This window comes from Chelonoidis abingdonii, chromosome 3 (genome assembly GCF_003597395.2).
Source record: "Chelonoidis abingdonii isolate Lonesome George chromosome 3, CheloAbing_2.0, whole genome shotgun sequence".
NCBI classification, from domain to species: Eukaryota; Metazoa; Chordata; order Testudines; family Testudinidae; genus Chelonoidis; species Chelonoidis abingdonii.
The window spans coordinates 67,170,687-67,188,830 of NC_133771.1; the positions used below are offsets into that span (position 1 = coordinate 67,170,687).

General features: G+C 40.0%; 1 protein-coding gene across 1 annotated transcript in view; it reads left to right on the plus strand.

The window, feature by feature from the left end:
- The window catches only part of DOP1A (DOP1 leucine zipper like protein A), a 96,342-nt gene that overhangs the window by 32,718 nt on the left and 45,480 nt on the right, over positions 1-18,144 (plus strand). The window contains exons 16-21 of the mRNA XM_075064558.1: positions 4,435-4,709; positions 7,379-7,531; positions 12,148-12,248; positions 13,441-13,700; positions 14,722-16,711; positions 16,814-16,925. Of these exons, the coding sequence (XP_074920659.1) occupies positions 4,435-4,709; positions 7,379-7,531; positions 12,148-12,248; positions 13,441-13,700; positions 14,722-16,711; positions 16,814-16,925 (2,891 nt within the window). The remainder of the gene's footprint in view (positions 1-4,434; positions 4,710-7,378; positions 7,532-12,147; positions 12,249-13,440; positions 13,701-14,721; positions 16,712-16,813; positions 16,926-18,144) is intronic.

The window sequence follows — 18,144 nt, forward strand, 5'->3', positions numbered from 1 at the left end:
AAGAACAGGTTATACAAACACCTGTCTGGGGTAGTCTAGATTTACTGACTCCTGCCTTAGCACAGGGGGCTGGACATGACTTCTCGAGTTCTCTTCCAGCCCTGCATTTCTATGTTAGACTCATAGACTTTAAGGCCAGGAAAGACCATTGTCGTCATCTAGTCTGAGCTCCTGCATATTGCAGGCCACAGAACCTCACCTACCTGATTGTATAATATACTGAAGTCCTCAAATCATGATTTAAAGACTTGAAGTTACAGAGAATTCACCATTTACTCTATCTTAAACCTTCAAGTGACCCATGCCCCATGCTGTGGAAAAAGGCAAAAAACTCCCAGGGTCTCTGCCAATCTGACCCAGGGCCGCCCAGAGAGGGGAGCAATTTGCCCCGGGCCCCGCAGGGGCCCCCAAGAGAATGCTCCGGCCCCAGCCTCCACCTTCCCTCATCCCCCAGAGCCTCAGTGCTCCACGTACAGGAGCGGTCCTGGACAAAGCTAAAGCGGCATGGCTCTGGCGGGGCCTGAGCTCCGCCCTACTCGGAGCTGCGTGGTAAGGGGGCGGGGCTGAAAGCTCCAGGGCCCCACTGGAGCCACGCCACTGCAGCACTGTCCAGGGCCACTCCTGGACACGGCGTGCTGAGGCTCCAGGAGAAGAGGGAGGCGGGGGTAAGCAGCATGGCAGGAGATCGGGGGGTAGGGAGTTGGATAAGGGGCAGAGAGTCCCGGGGACAGTCAGGGCACAGGGAGAGGGCAGAGGTTCTGGGGGGGCTATCGGGACAGGGAATGGGGATTGGATCGTGGGCCTTCTGGGAATCTGTCAGGATTCAGCTGGGGGTTGGGGCAGTCGGGACAGGGAATGGAGGGGTTGGTGGGGGGTGGGATGGTGGTTGGAGGGGGAGTTTTGGGTGGGTGGTGAGGGAACAAGGAGCAGGATGGATCAAGGATTCTGAGGGAGGCAGTTGGAGGGCAGGAAGTGGGTGGGAGTCAGCTAGAGGGCATGGCCAGGCTGTTTGGAGTGGCACAGCCTTTCCTATCCTAAAGCTCATTCAGCAGTTTGCAGCTTGCAGACAGCTATTTAACACAAAGAGCCAAGCTGTTATTTTTTCCATGGGGGAGGGATCACATGAGAAGAGCAATATCCTACACCACCAGTACCTTCTTCCCAACCCTACCAAGCCCCCGCCCCCCCCCCGGCATTCCCCGAAGCTCCAGAGGGGTTAATCAGTGGTTCTCAAACTTTATACTGGTGACCTCTTTCACATAGAAATCTCTGAGTGTGACCCCCCTTATAAATTAAAACACTTTTTTATATATTAACACTATTATAAATGCTAGAGGCAAAGCGGGGTTAAGGTGAGGCTGACAGCTTTGCAGCCCCTGTAATAACCTCGTGACCCCCCGAGGGTCCCGACCCCCATTGAGAACTCTTGGGTTAATTAAATTTTAAGCACCCTGTTCCATTCAACATGCATGTGCTATTTTGGAGCGTTTGCACAACATAGTCCATCCCAGATTCTGGAACAAGCTCAATGCTCAGTTCGTGGAGTATGTACATAACTATACTAAAGAGCTAACCCACAGTAACCGTCTCCAATTTGTGAGAGAACTCCATGGAGCCAGTCTCTAGGAAACAGATACTCATGAGGTTAAGTCCATTAATGGGTATTAGCCAATAAGGTAAGGAATGTGTTCCCTAGCCTCTGTTTGTCAGAGGGTGAGATGGATGGCAGGAGAGAGATCACTTGATTCATTTACCTGTTAGGTTCACTCCCTTTGGGGCACTTTGCATTGGCACTGTCAGTAGACAGAATACTGGGTGGATGGATTCTTTGCTCTGACCTAGTATGCCATTCTTATTTTCTATGTTCTAAGCCAGGGGTAGGCAACCTATGGCATGTGTGCCGAAGATGGCATGCAAGCGATTTTCAGTGCACTCAACTACCTGGGTCGTGCCACCGGTCACGGGGGCTCTGCATTTTAATTTAATTTTAATGAAGTTCTTAAACATTTTAAAAACTTATTTACTTTCCATACAACAATAGTTTAGTTATATATTTAGACTTACAGAAAGAGACCTTCTAAAATGTTAAAAATGTATTACTGGCCGTGAAACTTAGTGAATAAATGAAGACTCGGCACACCACTTCTGAAAGGTTTCCGACCTCTCTTCTAAGCTAAATAACCCCAAGTTATGGAGACAAATGTGAGTCAAGGAAGCCAGCAGAGTATCAAACCTGGAAAAATCTCTGACTGGATGGGCTCAAGCATTTGGTCACAAGCTGAGATGGTTCAAAAGTTTTGGATTTTTTTTAAGCAGAATTTTTTTATTGTTTCTTTAAACAAACACAGCAAGCAGCAAATATTTGGCCCCACGCTTCTGAAACCCCAAACCATGTTCAGGTTTTGGCAGACTAATTTCAGCTTTTCAGTTAAACAAAAAACCACAACAAATTTTGAAGGAAAACAGATATTGTCCTTGATTTTTTTTCGGCTTTTTAAAACCCCTAGTTTTTTAAAACACATGACTTGCCCTTTTATTCGTGCCCCCTCCTCCCCACTATGGAGAGGCACAGGTTGACTAGGGGGTACCCTCGGGGTGAAGGGGGTGGAGCAGGGGTGGGAAGATGTGAGGTGGGGGTGGGGCACTGGGAGAAGGGGTGGAGTGGGGGTGGGGTCTAGGAAGGAGCAGGGGGTCAAGCGCCCCCCGGGAAATCTGGAAGTTGGCACCTATATCTCTGGCCATTGGAGATATTTGCTACTGGCAGTCACAGATGGCCCACAGGCCATTGTAGGCAATCTCATTATCCCATCCCCTCTATAAACTTATCAAGCTCAGCCTTGAAGCCAGTTAGGTTTTTTGCTCCCCACCAAAGGCTGTTCCAGAACTTCACTCTGCTGATGGTTAGAAACCTTTGTTTAATTTCCAGCCTAACCTTGTTGATGGCCAGCATATATCCATTTGTCCTTGAGATGCTTGCTTTAGTTGCAATCCTTCCCAACAAATTTGTTGCCTTGCTTGGGATACAAGCTTCAAATAAAAAGCAACAAAGAGTCCTGTGGAACCTTAAAGACTAACAGATATATTGGAGCATAAGGACTCTTTGTTGCTTTTTACAGATCAAGACTAACATGGCTACCCCTCTGATAACTAGGCTTCAAATAGCTTCTGCAACTTTAGTTTAAAGTAATTCCAATCCTCCTCCACATTCAGATCCTTGAGTTCTTCAGGCTAATCCACTTCCCTAACTAATTCTCTTAATTTTTTAGAGTTTGCCCTTTTGAAATCAAGGATCCTAGTTACAAACTTATTTGCAGACCTATTTTTGTTTATCCTTCCATTTCGTTTAAATTGAATTAGCTCATAAGCACTTCACGATAATGAAGGGAGAATGTGAGTAGGTAAATATATATACATTTGTGTAAAATCTGGCTTAATGCTCAGTTTCTGAAGAGGTTTTTACTTGAGTCCAATTCACATTATGAACTTTGCATTGTATTGCAGTAAGTTTTTTGTGTAAATTTAGTGGACATTGACAAAATAAACCATGAAGTTATTTCTGGAACAAAATATTAAGTTCCAAGATTTTATATTTCATTGTTTCTTTCCTGATAATTTCCTGAAGATAGTAGTAATGTCAGGAGAAGAAATAAAAGCAATACTCTAGCATATTATAGGAATATAGTCCTCTCCAGAAGGTGTGAAATACATTCAACCCACCTATTTTTGAGCTAAAATTGCAAAGAATATGTTTTCTCTTCTTCCCTTTTTATTCAGTTTTTATGTCAAAGGTCATAATACACTTTTCTCTTAAGAACTGAGATACTGAAACTGACTTAGCGGTGTTAGGACTGGCTACTTGTGGACTTTTACACATTTGTAAATATATTGGGATGTAATGCAGTGTCGTGTTGAAAGCAGGACAATTTGTAGAATAGAAGAAAAAATATAGTACATAAGAGCTTATTGTGTGTTTATTCTTACCATAAGAAAATGACCTTGCTGTTCTGTGAGTTGTATCTTCTATTGTCTTTTTTGTGGATTATGTTTGTTTGGCACATTGGCTAAATGTAAAATGCCATGTACATCTTCTGGTGCTATATAAATTAGTATAATACTATCACATTTATAATTTGTTAATATGCATTTTTGTTTGTTAAATTTTACATAATTTAAAAAGGAAATATGGCATTATGGTGCTTGAATTCTTTTTTAGATACCAACATTATTAAAAATAAAGAGAATTATTGACAGTACAAATCATTTTCTCACATAAGTATTACAAGATTGGTTTACAAATATAGATGTTAAAAGATACTGCAGAGTTGATTTACTATAGGTTGTGAGGTATAGTAGGTATGCAGAACAGAATTAAAATTAATTGCAATACAACAGTTTCACTTGTAATGGAAAATATTTATTTTGTTTTCATTTCAGACTGTGAACAAGTACAGCCTCCACTGTGGCTTCAGACTCTTATGAATGCTTGTAGACAAGCAAGTGATTTTAGCATTCAAGGTATTGCTATTTCTCTTGTAATGGACTTGGTTGGATTGACTCAATCTGTTGCTGTTGTCACTGGAGAAAACCTAAACAGTGTGGAAACTGCACAGCCCCTAAGTCCAAACCAAGGAAGAGTTGCTGTAGTTATCAGACCTCCTCTTACTCAAGGCAACCTGAGATACATGGTTGAAAAGACAGATTTTTTCAAGGTACAGTAATCATCTTACAGCCCAGGCATTTATTTAATCTTTAGACTGTATTTCCAGCAGCAAGAAGACATACTTTCTTTCCAAGTCTGTATCAACAGCCTTGCCCTTCTTGTACTTTCTTAGGTTATGGAATAAAACTTCCTTACTGGATGATATGACAATTGCTATTTTATGTTGTACAGTTTAAATTAAAATATTTTGCCACTACTACTAAAGTTGTTCCACACAATATAGATATAAACAGCTGATTTGAATTGGTCTTTTGGAAATATAAATGAAAGTCGTGAGTTACTAGACTAAGATGATGTGAGAGGTAGCCAAGACATGAAACTGAGGGAAAATGTTCCGGGTAAATAAGGGTTTAATAAAAACAAGTAATACTAATGACTAGGGCTGTCAATTAACTGTTGTTAACGTGTCCAATTAAGGCACAGCACAATCAATGTGTTAATTTTATTAACACGCTTTAATCGCAGATCCTCTGGGCAGGAGGGCAGCATGAGCTGCTCCAGAAAACCTATGTCTGGTCAGGCTTGGTAATACAGGCTGCCACCTGAGGGTGGGAAGAGAAGAGACTAGAGCAGGGCTTTTCAAACTGGGGGTTGGGACCCCTCAAGGGGTCGTGAGGTTCTTACATGGGGGATCGCGAGCTGTCAGCCTCTGCCCCAAACCCTGCTTTGCCTCCAGCGTTTATAATGGGGTTAAATATACTAACAAGTGTTTTTAATTTATAAGGGAGGTTGCACTCAGAGGCTTGCTATGTGAAAGGGGTCACCAGTTCAATAGTCTGAGAAACAATGGGCTAGAGAAAGACATGGTTCTTATCTCAGCTCCAGTGGAGGAGTAGAGATCTTAACACACACTCCTACCTCCCCCCAGGGTGACCATATTTTTTAAAGTAAAAACAGGACGGTCAGGGGCTTGCCAGAGCTGCCCACCCCCTGCAGAGCTCGTCCAAGCTGCCCTCCCCATGCCTCCCGGGAATGGGGTCACCTCCCTTCCCCCCCTGTGCCACCCGCATCTGGGGCTAAGTCCTGTGCTGCCTGCAGCGGGGGCTACCCCTCCCATGAGCTCCACTCCTCCCCCAGCTGAGGCTGATCTCCTCTCCTCCCTGCCTCCTCCGAGCTCTGCGCCTACTCCGGCTGAAACTAATCCCCCGCCACCCAGGGGTCAGCTCTGAAGCCAGCACTGCCTGCCAGCAGCAAACTTTCCTGCTGGTGGGCAGTGCTGCCTTCTGCTGATCCCAAGGCAGCAGCTGCCACTGTCTGCTCTCCCTTGCAGCTGGAACAAATGCCTCGTTTTGGCAAAAAAATAGGGACGGGCGGGACAGAGCTGAAAAAGGGGACTGGCCTGGCCAAAAAGGGACGTATGGTCACCCTAGCCAGCCCAGGCCCTATTGTTCACGGCCGGCCCCTCACTCCTAGGACCAGCTTCCCTGCATTGTACCCTTTTGATGCTAGCTGGCTGCTTGCTCCGGGGCTATCCCACAGAGAACATGGGCCTGGCGAGCTCCACCTCCCTGCACCAGCCTCTCCTTCCCTGCAGTGTGATGAGTCCCTGAGGTAAAATCCACCCTCCCTTGCAAACAAGGGCTCACTCAGCTGAAGGGAGCTCACCGAACTTAGTAAAAGGAGGTGAGCCTGGCGAGTGCAGTACCAGAAACCACCCTTCCAGATGTAGCAGCAGGACACCTTCCTCACCCTCCTCCTGCACAAATTATTGCTTGCTCCTCTCCATTGTCACTCCCTGTCCTCCCAGGCCCTTCTCCTGCACAAGTCATTGCTTACTTCCCCCCTCCTGTGTCTTGTCATCCCCCAACACTGAATGCTTGTTTGAACGTTTGGCTGAACAAGAAGTAGGACTGAGTGGACTTGTAGGTAAAACTTTAGAGCCTTGTTTTATTGTTAAGTTCAGTTATTCTTTTTTACATAATTCTACATTTGTAAGTTCAACTTTCATGATAGAGATTGCACTACACTACTTCAATGAGGTGAATTTAAGTTTCTTTTTTACAGTGCAAACATTTGTAATAAAAACTAAATATAAAGTGAGCACTGTACACTTTGTATTCTGTGTTGTATTTGAAAGTGTAGAAAACATCCAAAAATATTTAAATAAATGGTATTCTATTATTTTTTAACAGTGCGAGTAATCGCGATTAATGTTTTTAATCGGGCAATAATCACGATTAATTTTTAATCACTTGACAACCTTTCTAATGACTTATAGAGTGTGAACTGTTTTTTAAATTATTTACAAAAGAAACATTTTAATTTTACATTATAATTGCAATATTAGATATAGAATTCTGGAGACAAATTACATTAGCTCCACTCTTGTGATTTAGGAGTCATCAGAAATCCTCAGCAAAAGAATATTCTGTAGTAAGTAGTTAATTATCATAGTATTGAAATATTCTGTTTTTACATAAGTAAACTATTAAGTACTGCATCCTCATGGTGAAGTTTTATGGAACTTTATACAGTAGAGTATTGCAGTGCTTTTTGGCTTTTTTGTAGCGATATAAGCAATGCATAATCACATAATTTACCCCAATTGTTCATATTTTTCACTGACACTGCATATGTCCCTATCATTGTGTAAAGCTAGTAATTTTTCAGAAAAATACAAGATATTCATTGACTTAAAATATATTTTCATTTACAAAGCATGTAGCTTTAACTCTGTGGGACCAGTTGAGTGATGGAACTCCTCAACATCATCAGAAGAGTGTGGAGCTCTTTTACCAGTTACACAACCTGGTTCCATCTTCTAGCATTTGTGAAGATGTTATAAGTCAGCAGCTGACCCACAGAGACAAGGTAAATCTTCCCTCCTGTTTGTGTGATTATTAAAAGGTGAGTTAAAGGAACCATCAGGAAATGTAGTAATAGAGTGACATGTGCGAGTAAGGGACTTGATAGCTCATAAGACAGTTTGAGCTATTTTATGTATATATGCAAATATATATACACACTGATATGTAAAGAATTATAACATGTTTATAAAATTGTGAACTCTCACAAATCTTAGTGTCTGAGTACTTCATAACCACTAATTAATTTATTCTCACAATGCCTCTGTAAGGGAGAGGGAGTGTTATTGTCCCCATTTTTCAGATGGAGAGTTAAGATGCAGAGAGATTTAATGACATAACCAAAATCATACGGAAATCTGTGGTAAAGCTTGGAATTGAACTGAGCTCCGAGTACCTGAGTCCCAGACATAAATCATCCTCCTTCCCACCTCATCCTCCGCCCCTCCTCTTTCCCTTTGTAGCTGTCTCTCAGTCTAGGCCCACTCTTCCTCCTGCTCTCTTCTCTTGTTGCATTCTGACCAACATTATAGCAAACCCTATAACTTCTGCTCCTTTTCCAATAAATATCCCTTGATAAGCGATCTGTTTGTTGGCATGTTCTGCTGTCTCCATTTCTCTTCTCAAAACTTGTTACTCTTTTTCCAACTTAGCTTTTCTCATTGCCATGCCCTCCATGAAGATCTTTTGTCACTCCTCCTGAAAGTGGTGGCAGTGGCCTTGGGTCCCTCCTCTCTTCATTTAGTTATTTACAGACCCCCTCACTTATTTTCCTTTGGGGCCCACTCGATTTTGGTCTCTTCTATCCTTGCCATCCATTTTCTTTTTTTAGTTGTTTTGAGGTCTCTGTCTCTTCTGTCCTCAACCTTCTTACCTTGAGTGGCTTCTAATAAGACATCTGATACATCTGCTTCTTTTAACATTATTGGCTCATTGTCTACTTTGGGTACCTTTCTCTCTAGGCTCCTGTGAGTCTGACTTCCTGGTTCTCATTCTGCCTTTATAACTTATTCAGCATCTCCTTTGATGATCTTTAAGAACTGATGTAAAGCTCAATCAGCGCCATTTGCAGTGCATCACAAGTAGTATTATTACTCCTGCAAAACCCAAGAACTTTTCTGCATGTTCTTGATCACTATATCTTGGCACTTTTTTCATTTAACTGTTTATATATAGAGATCTCTTTTCCTAGAATAGAAAGTGAGCAGTTTCAGTTAACTATATAGTCTTTCAAATGATTGAGCAAGCTTACATCCCTTCCACTTTATGTGGTTCAACCCTGAATCCCTTTCTTCTCCTGCCACTTGCCCTCACGAGATTTCTGTGCTGTTAGATATTGTGGCATTAACTTTGCCAATTCCTGTGCACTGCTAGTAGGTGAACTAACCTCACAATTGTTGCCAGTTTCCCCTGCATCTGCATCCTTGTTTGAAACTCACCTGGGTCAACTCTTGAGAGCAACTAGTCCTTGGTTGCTTGTAGGAAATAACAGTTGGGGCTATAGAGTTGTCTGCATTCTACCAAGTATGATTAGACTTGGCAGAATTAGATTTTTTTAAAAAAAGTCTATGGATAATAGAGATGTTTAAAAATAAATACTCTCAATTTTTTCTCTGTTTAAACTTTCAGAGTTGCAGGAAATTATGAAGGGAAGGTCAGACAATAATTTTTAATAAAACAAACCTTGAGATTCAAAACTTTATAACTATTAAAACACAATATGTCAACATCACGTCAAAACGCACAAAGTAAATATCCTTAAATCAAACTCTTAAATTTCTCAGGCAGCATTTCTCTTCCTTTATCAATGGAAATATGTTTTTTTCTGTTTGTGTGTGTATGGAGAAATCTACATGTAGTGATTAAAAAATCTAATCCTTTCAAACCTTGGTGCTACTCTTTGTCCCTACCTTCCATCCTTTGTCTCTGTCTTTAGGTGCTGGTTGAACTTTATACTGGCTGTGCTATTAGACGTTCCGGGAGCTCTTTTCTACCTCTGTCATAGTAGTATTTGTTTTGCTGTTGACACTTTTTCATTTTTCTGTTACCGTTTCTGCTACTGTTGGCTTCAAAAGTTTATTTGTTTCAGGCAGTAATCAGTGTGTGGTGTGACATGAGATTGTGTGGTGGACTGTTGCCCTGGCTTTCTACTGGTATATTTCTTCAATCCATTATTGCTGTCCATGGGTCTTCATTATCGCAGTATGCCTTGCTTAGCAATTTCTTGGTAATCTTGGCAGCTACTTTTGCTTTGCCCTGAGACTGGCTGTGATGCAGAAAGGATGTGATATGTTCAAATTCTGCTGATGCAAATTGTGCAAATTCCTGACAAGCAAACTGAGGTTCATTATCTTTAATAAGTATCTGGAATTTCATGCTAAGCAAAGTGATCTTCACAGCATTCAATGAGAGAAACTGTTGTTGAATTTAAGGGATCTGTTTCCGAATAATTCAGAGAGTCATCAATCAACATCAGGTATACTATATTTCCAAGAATATATTGGTCTGTCTTGCTTAGCCATGTTTCAGAGTATCATAAAAGAGGTGGACAATTTTATTCAGATGAATAGTTTATTTGCTAAAAAATGCAGCTTTGGCCGACCCAAACCATCCACAAATTTGACCTCATAGTTTCATTTTTCAGAGCTAGCTTCAGAAAGTCGTATGTGTTTGTGTGTGTGTGCTCTGCTGTAACTGTCAGTCCACTGGTTAGGCCTCTTGCCTGGGATATGGAAGATCCAGCTATGAATCCCCACTATTCATTGGATCAAAGAGAGAGTGAGAATGAAAACGACTCTGTTGCATGGTGATTAAGGCACTCTGTTGGGAGAAAGAAGATATTAATTCAGATCTTGTCTCTGTCTGATTCAAAGGACGGACTTGAATCCACATCTAGCACCACTCAGATGACTTGAAAATATATATATTTCTTGCCTTTCTTTGCAGACCATGCTTCTTTTTATTCTTTTAATCTGAGTTGGCCATTATTTTGTGTGGTGCCGTATATCTTACACGTTTTCTAATGTTTTCAAATTTGTAAGTGTTTGTTTTATTCACTGCTGCAGTAGATAGCAGCAGCATTAAGTTCCAGTCTTCTTTGTTGCAACATATCTGTTCTGATTCCATTATTTTTCATGCCTACAGCTATATGATCTCTAATAAATTTGTCTGTGAGTGTGCCAGAGTTACATGACAAGGTTAACTGGTGCGGCTTGTTTGTGTATTGGTTTGTAGTTTTGAGTTTCATTTTGATCAGATGTATGGAAAATATACTTCTCACATATTATAATTTTTTTAGGCACAAGTATTTTTCTAAAGCATCTAAGATTTTATTTACATCTTGCCTGTCTTCATCTGCCAGTTTCAAGTGCTTACATATAGCAAAGCAGTCCTTACCCCTTGCTTTATTCAGAGTAGCCATTCTGCCTGCCATGCTTTCTTTGTTCAGTCCTGCAGCCACTTCACAGTTTGAAGCAGCTCCATTTTTCATAGACATCTCCACGTATTTGTTCCATAGCAGGTAATGGGATATTTGAGTCATTACTGATGTCACTGAGTGCCTCTGCTCAGCCACAACAGAAAGTTAAAGCAGTAAAAACTTTTATTTTGACACCATGTTAAGAACATTATATAAAGAGCAGCCAGTGGAAATCATCTACACAAACTGTGCACAAGTTTTATTGATCCCACAAAACCCAGGAACTATGCTACATATTATTGAGCACCGTCTGCTGGCATCTAATTAATTAATTATTAACAATTTACTTATGTTCAGATTAAGCCCTCTTATAACACTCTTTATATTCCCCTCATACTGACCTCTTTGTGTCCCTCATGGTTCTGTTTTCAGCCCCTTCTCTTTTCCCTCTTAACTGTGTTTAGATGTCTTCAATGCCATGATTTTTAAGTACCGGTACTTCTTCCATGAGAATGATTACTGTCTTTTTCACAAGCTGAGCATCACGTCTGTCCTCCTAATCACTCTCTATTTCTGTCACCTTCTCTATCACTTGTAAGAAATGCATTTGTCCTGGATATTAAATGTTCTTATTTTTTAAAATTGTACATAGGTGGGTTTTTGTTTGTTTGTTTGCAATGACAATCTATTCTTGCCTCACAGGCTTGGTAATAAAGAATTATCTTTAGATAAAGTGAGAAAATGGAGAATCTGACTAAAACCATGTGTCCATTTCTTCATAATGTTCATCTGACCAAATATTAATAAGATATACTTATTTTTTGTGTACTTATTTACCTATATTTTATTGGGATTGGAATATTCTGAAACATTGGGAACCTGTCATATTTACTCCTTATTTTCTCAAATCAATAGAAGGAGATTGGTAACATGAATTCCTTTTCATATTAAACTCGGGGAATTAGAAAATCAAGCTCTGTAAGGGGGAAATAAACACCTTTCAAGATAATTACAATTATGGGTCTAAAAACGTGGTAGTGTCTTTTTAAGCATTCAGATAAATAGAACTGACTGCACAGTGAACAGAAATTAGTGATTCTTTTAATGTGTTTGTAATATTTTAATATAATTTTCATTCTTGTCTGGCTTTCCTTTCACTGGGGGAATCATAGTCAATTTGATCTAACGTATGTTTTGTTTTACAGAAAACAAGGATGGAAGCTCATGCAAAGTTTGCAGTGCTTTGGCATCTCACGAGGGACCTTCATATTAATAAGTCTTCTTCCTTTGGCCGTTCCTTTGACAGGTTGGTTATCATTAGGGCCTTATCAAATTCACGATCAATTTTGGTAAATTTCACAGTTTCTGTTGTTTAAATCTGTGTTCAAAAATTTTCCCACCAGACCCCCATCACTAGCCTCACCTTTCTCAGATAGGATTGTGCTCATACACAGAGTTTCTTTGTGTGAATGTGATGAAAGAAAATTAATTTGAATGTTGTACCTTTTACCTACAACTGTGAGACAGCACAGTGAAGTGTTGGATTTCATCTTGCATTTCATTTGGAGCTACCTCTGTTACTCATTGCTGAAGAGAAGATGGTAAATTCTGTGCACACAGTAGAAAAGCTGATGAATATGTACCACAGAATGGCATAAAAAAGTTAAAGATGATTAGGGGCTACTCGGTGTATTAACTGAGAGGTAAGGCAGCTGTTAATTTTCTCCCCTGGAAAGGGGTCTCAAGACCTAAGAGATGGAAGGCAGAAAATGATGAAAATAGTAAGAGTGTTATTGTAAGCTATATTTCTATTCTCAGTCCTTGATGATAACACTTGTAGATAATGAAAAATAATTTAATTTTCTCTGCAGCCTCATTTACAGATTTGTAAAATTGTTGCTGTTATTTATATTGCAGTGTCACCTAAAGGGAAACCAAGTTAGGGCTTCATTGTGCTAGATGCTGTACAAACACAGTAAATGAGAATTCCTCTATTATTTTGATCTGTCTTTACTGTTAGTTTTTTCTGTCTCCTTTTCTGTTGTGTTAGAATATGTAAATTTCACCTTTTGGATACAAAATTTGAAAAAGAGGTTCTCATTGATTCCAAACAAAATGCCACTTGTGTGAAACAAGCTGTAGGAAGTATGTCCTGGGATACTCATCTGAACAAAACTAATATGTTACTATTGCTCAATACGTAGGTTATAAAGAATCATAGCAATCACATCAGTGTAAACTTAGAGAGCAATATAATTTTTTGAAAATCTGAGTAGAGTTTGATTACACATCTCAGCATTCCTCATACATATATGAAAGATAAAGAAAGTTGTTGCTTGCTAATTATTTTGAGTGAAAGAGAGGATGTACACTTGCATATGGAGATAGAAAAAGCAAAGAAAGCTCATTGACAGTGGACAAATATAATAAATTAGATTAAAATAGATTATATTGTGTTGTAGCAACATGTTAAATTTATTCCTGTTTTTTTTCACCAGGTCTTTGTTCATCATGCTGGACAGTCTTAACAGCTTAGATGGTTCTACCTGGTCAGTGGGGCAAGCATGGTTAAACCAAGTACTACAAAGACATGACATTGCAAGAGTACTTGAACCTTTGCTTCTACTGCTACTCCACCCAAAAACACAGCGAGTTTCTGTGCAGCGAGTTCAGGCTGAGTGCTACTGGAATAAGTCTCCTCACTACCCTGAAGAAGAAACTGAAAAGCACTTCATGCAAAAATTTAGCTGTGGTGATGGTAAGTACAATTTAACCCCCTCAAAAATTTCTTATTAACTAACATTTTATTTATTTAAATATGTATACACTATTTTATATATTTTTATCCATATAACATGAAACAGATGGCAGAAGAAACACACTGCATGATTTGCATATTAAATAGTTTTCAGAACTGCCAGCATTTAGGCCCCTGGTAATGATTATATTCTTTTTCCAAAAGTTTTTTTAGTCTCAGTGAAAACTCCTCTGTGGGTTCAACTCTGCAGCATGCCAAATATTTGGAGTACAGTTAAAACAACTTTTCCCTTCTATATGTCACAGTTTCAAGGTTGCCTGCACCTTTCACCACCACCTTTACACTTCCTTGAGGGCATCCACTTGAGGTTTCAGGCTTCTGAGGAATAACCTTTCTCAGCTGGAGACCTCTGTCTCTCTCTCTCTAAAGACCAGGGGTTTAGGGTACGTTTACACTATCCGCTGGATCAGCGGGTAGTGATCGATCTATCGAGGATTGATTTATCTAATGTAGTGTAGACATGATAAATCAATCCCTGATCGCTCTCCCATCGACTGCTGAACTCCAGCAGTGCGAGAGGCAGAAGCAAAGTTGAAGGGGAGCCGCGGCCATCGATCCAGCGCCGCAAGGACCCGAAGTAAGTAATTTTAATTCGATCTAAGATACGTCGACTTAAGCTACGCTGTTCTCGTAGCTGAGGTTGTGTATCTTAGATCGATCCCGCCCCCTCAGCGTAGACCAGGTCTTAGACTTGCTTTGTGCTTTTAAACAGTCACCCCTATCCACTTTAGAAGTAGTTGAAGCTATCCTATTAATCATTTAATTGATGGGTGAAGCTCTGCTTTATACAGTAAGTAAATGGACATTTAAGTTGCTTTACGATCTTTCAGGATGAAAGATGCAAAGTATAATAATTGTATTTAAATGTAAGTTTTTATTATTTCTGCTTATATCTGAAGTTCAAAATCTAAAGAAAAACTATTCATAGGCCATAACTATTCTTTGTGATTTCTTTTTAAAGCATTTTCTCACATGCCTGTAAGCCAAGGACAACTTATTACACCTAAAGAAAACAGTGAAAAACAACTTATCATGGATGAAATGGAGAACTTCAGTCTCACAGTCAACCCTTTGAGTGACAGACTTTCCTTGTTAAGTACTAGCAGTGAGACTATTCCAATGGTGGTGTCCGATTTTGACCTTCCCGACCATCAGATAGAAATACTCCAGAGTTCTGACTCTGGCTGTTCACAGTCATCTGCTGGAGACAATCTGAGCTATGAGGTGGAGGCAGAAAGCCTCGGTGCTCAGAATAGTTCTCAGACATTGCGAGAAGACTCACCTGATGAAATTGTGCAACAGGTGGTTATTGACTTGATATGCAAGGTAGTAAGTGGTCTTGGAGAGGAGACCGAATCAGTTAAACACGATCTGCATCCTGATGATGCTTCATCTAAATTCAGTACTTTAGATCACTCTGAAGAGGTTTCTAAAAGTGAAGATCAAAATATTCAAAGCAGCAAGAACAGTTTGTTTGGCAATGACAATTCTCAGTTATTATCTGCTTCGACTGAGATTGGACTTGAAAGGCTAATGGATTCATCACCTTGTATTGAAGTAAGCCCTCAGGCCCCCTCTGACCTTACTTCCAGTTCAACAGATGCAAAATCTGGACAAAGAAGTCACAGTAGTATTCAGTTCAGCTTCAAAGGAAAACTACCAGAAAAAATGTCAGAAAAAGAAACTATTGTTAAAGAGGCTGGTAAGCAACCAGGAGCAAAGCCCAAAGTGAAAATAGCCAGAAGGAAAGATGAAGACAAGAAAAAATCACAAACAGAAAAGCTTAAACAAACCAGTATTTTCTTTAGTGATGGTCTTGATTTAGAGAATTGGTACAGCTGTGGAGAGGGAGAAATTTCAGAAATAGAGAGTGATGTGGGGTCTCCAGGAATAAGAAAATCTCCCAGTTTTAACATTCATCCATTATATCAACATGTGTTGCTTTATCTCCAGTTATATGATTCCTCAAGAACATTATATGCTTTTTCTGCAATCAAAGCAATCTTGAAAACAAATCCTTCTGCTTTTGTAAATGCCATCTCTACTACCAGTGTCAACAATGTATACACTCCTCAGCTGTCCTTGCTTCAAAATCTTTTAGCTAGGCATCGAATATCTGTTATGGGCAAAGACTTCTATAGTCACATTCCAGTGGACTCTAACCATAACTTCAGGAGTTCTATGTACATAGAAATTCTTATCTCGCTATGTTTATACTATATGAGGAGCCACTATCCAACTCATGTAAAGGTAACCCCGCAAGATCTAATAGGAAACCGCAATATGCAGATGATGAGCATTGAAATTTTGACACTTCTCTTTTCTGAATTGGCGAAAGTAATAGAAAGTTCTGCAAAGGGCTTTCCTAGCTTTATTTCAGACATGTTATCCAAATGCAAGGTTCAGAAAGTGATCCTGCACTGTTTGCTATCTTCTATCTTTAGTGCACAGAAGTGGCACAGTGAAAAGGTAGCTGGTAAAAACATTGTTGTTATTGAAGAAGGTTTCTCTGAAGACAGCCTTATCAATTTTTCTGAGGATGAATTTGACAGTGGCAGTACTCTACAGTCACAGCTCTTAAAAGTGCTTCAGCGACTAATTGTCTTAGAACATAGAGTAATGACTGTGCCTGAGGAGAACGAAACAGGCTTTGAATTTGTCATTACTGACTTAGAGCAGATTAACCCACAGCAGCCAATGACTTCACTTCAGTATTTACACTCCCAGCCAATAACCTCTCAAGGCATGTTTCTCTGTGCAGTAATAAGAGCTTTACACCAACACTGTGCCTGTAAAATGCACCCCCAGTGGATTGGCCTGATCACTTCTACTCTGCCTTACATGGGAAAAGTTCTACAAAGAGTGGTAGTTTCTGTAACCCTCCAGCTTTGCAGGAATTTGGATAATTTAATTCAGCAGTATAAATATGAAACAGGATTATCCAATAGCAGGCATGTATATACTTTTTTTCTTTTTGCAAATTTGATCATACATTTAAATGTTTCCTTAGCTGTGTGGAGCAAATTCACAACAAACTCAATGTTGCATTTTAGGCCGCTTTGGATGGCGTCAATTACTCCACCAGATATGATTCTTACCCTGTTAGAAGGCATCACAACAATAATTCATTACTGTCTACTTGATCCATCTATACAGTATCATCAGGTAAACTTAGTCAAGCGTCTGAGAGGCTTCTTATGTCATATTTGTTAAATTAGAGTGTATCGTCTACATTCGGAATGCTTGTAATGTTGAATTTGCTCTGAATTTAAGTTTGAGGGGTTTGTGGTGAAAATATTCAATATATTTAAATCCATAATGAACAATTTTTGGGTAACAGGATTTAGAAAATTCTTATAAGAGAAAGCATTCATTGATAACATATTTTATGCCTCCTTAAGTACACAGACCATCAAATTTTCCAGTTGTATGCATTGTCCAAAGATTCAGATGTCACAAAGCCTTATTCTTGGAGTCCATGCTCCTACACAAGAACAAGGGTGGGAATTCCTCCACCTCAGGATTTTAAAGGGTTAGCTCCAGCAGCCAAACTCAGCTGTGGAACTTTTCATTGGTGCCAAACTTGACTGTTCCTGAATATGGTTGGGTTCTGTGTTCACCTACCTAGCTAACTCTGCTACCTGGATTTACCCTTTTTAGAAACAAAACTTTCTGTCCGAATGTCCATTCTTGTGCCTCTTCCTGCTAGCTTGAAGCTTTGTATATTAGCAGCTTTTTTTTTTTTTTTTTGGCTCTAACAATATTTAGTAGCTGCTGCTCGGTGCATAGTCTATACATTGGGCATTTGGCCCCGAACCTAATGGACCACTTTTTCTTGTTGACTGTTTAGCTTTATTTAAATACATATTTTCTATCCTTTTCTCCAACTCTTCTCAGTAGTCACCATCAAAATGCTTATTACCTGTGTTTGCAAATAGATGATGTTGTTGTTGTATTTATTATAGCACTAATTCTGAAGTAATGTTAATCACTTGCAAAGGCATTTACAAAGATATATCATATATATTTGTTCATAAGCCGGATAGTTTTGGTAACAAAGTGACGCATCAAAGAGTGGGGGTCAGCTTATAAATGGGTCTACACCAAAATTTGATGATTTTAAACTCTATGGAATCATTGAATTGAATATCTAATACATTGTTGTTTTGTTTACCTGGAACATCTGCAGGTACGGAGCCCCTCAGCTCCCTGTGGCCGCGGTTCGCCATTCCCAGCCAAAGGCAGCTCCGGAAAGTGGCATGCAAACTGTGGCCACTGGGAGCTGAGGGGCTCCGTGCCTGTGAACGCTTCAGGTAAACAAAATGTCCCGACCCGCCAGTGGCTTACCCTGACAGGCCAGGATCCAAAGTTTGCCAACCCCTGA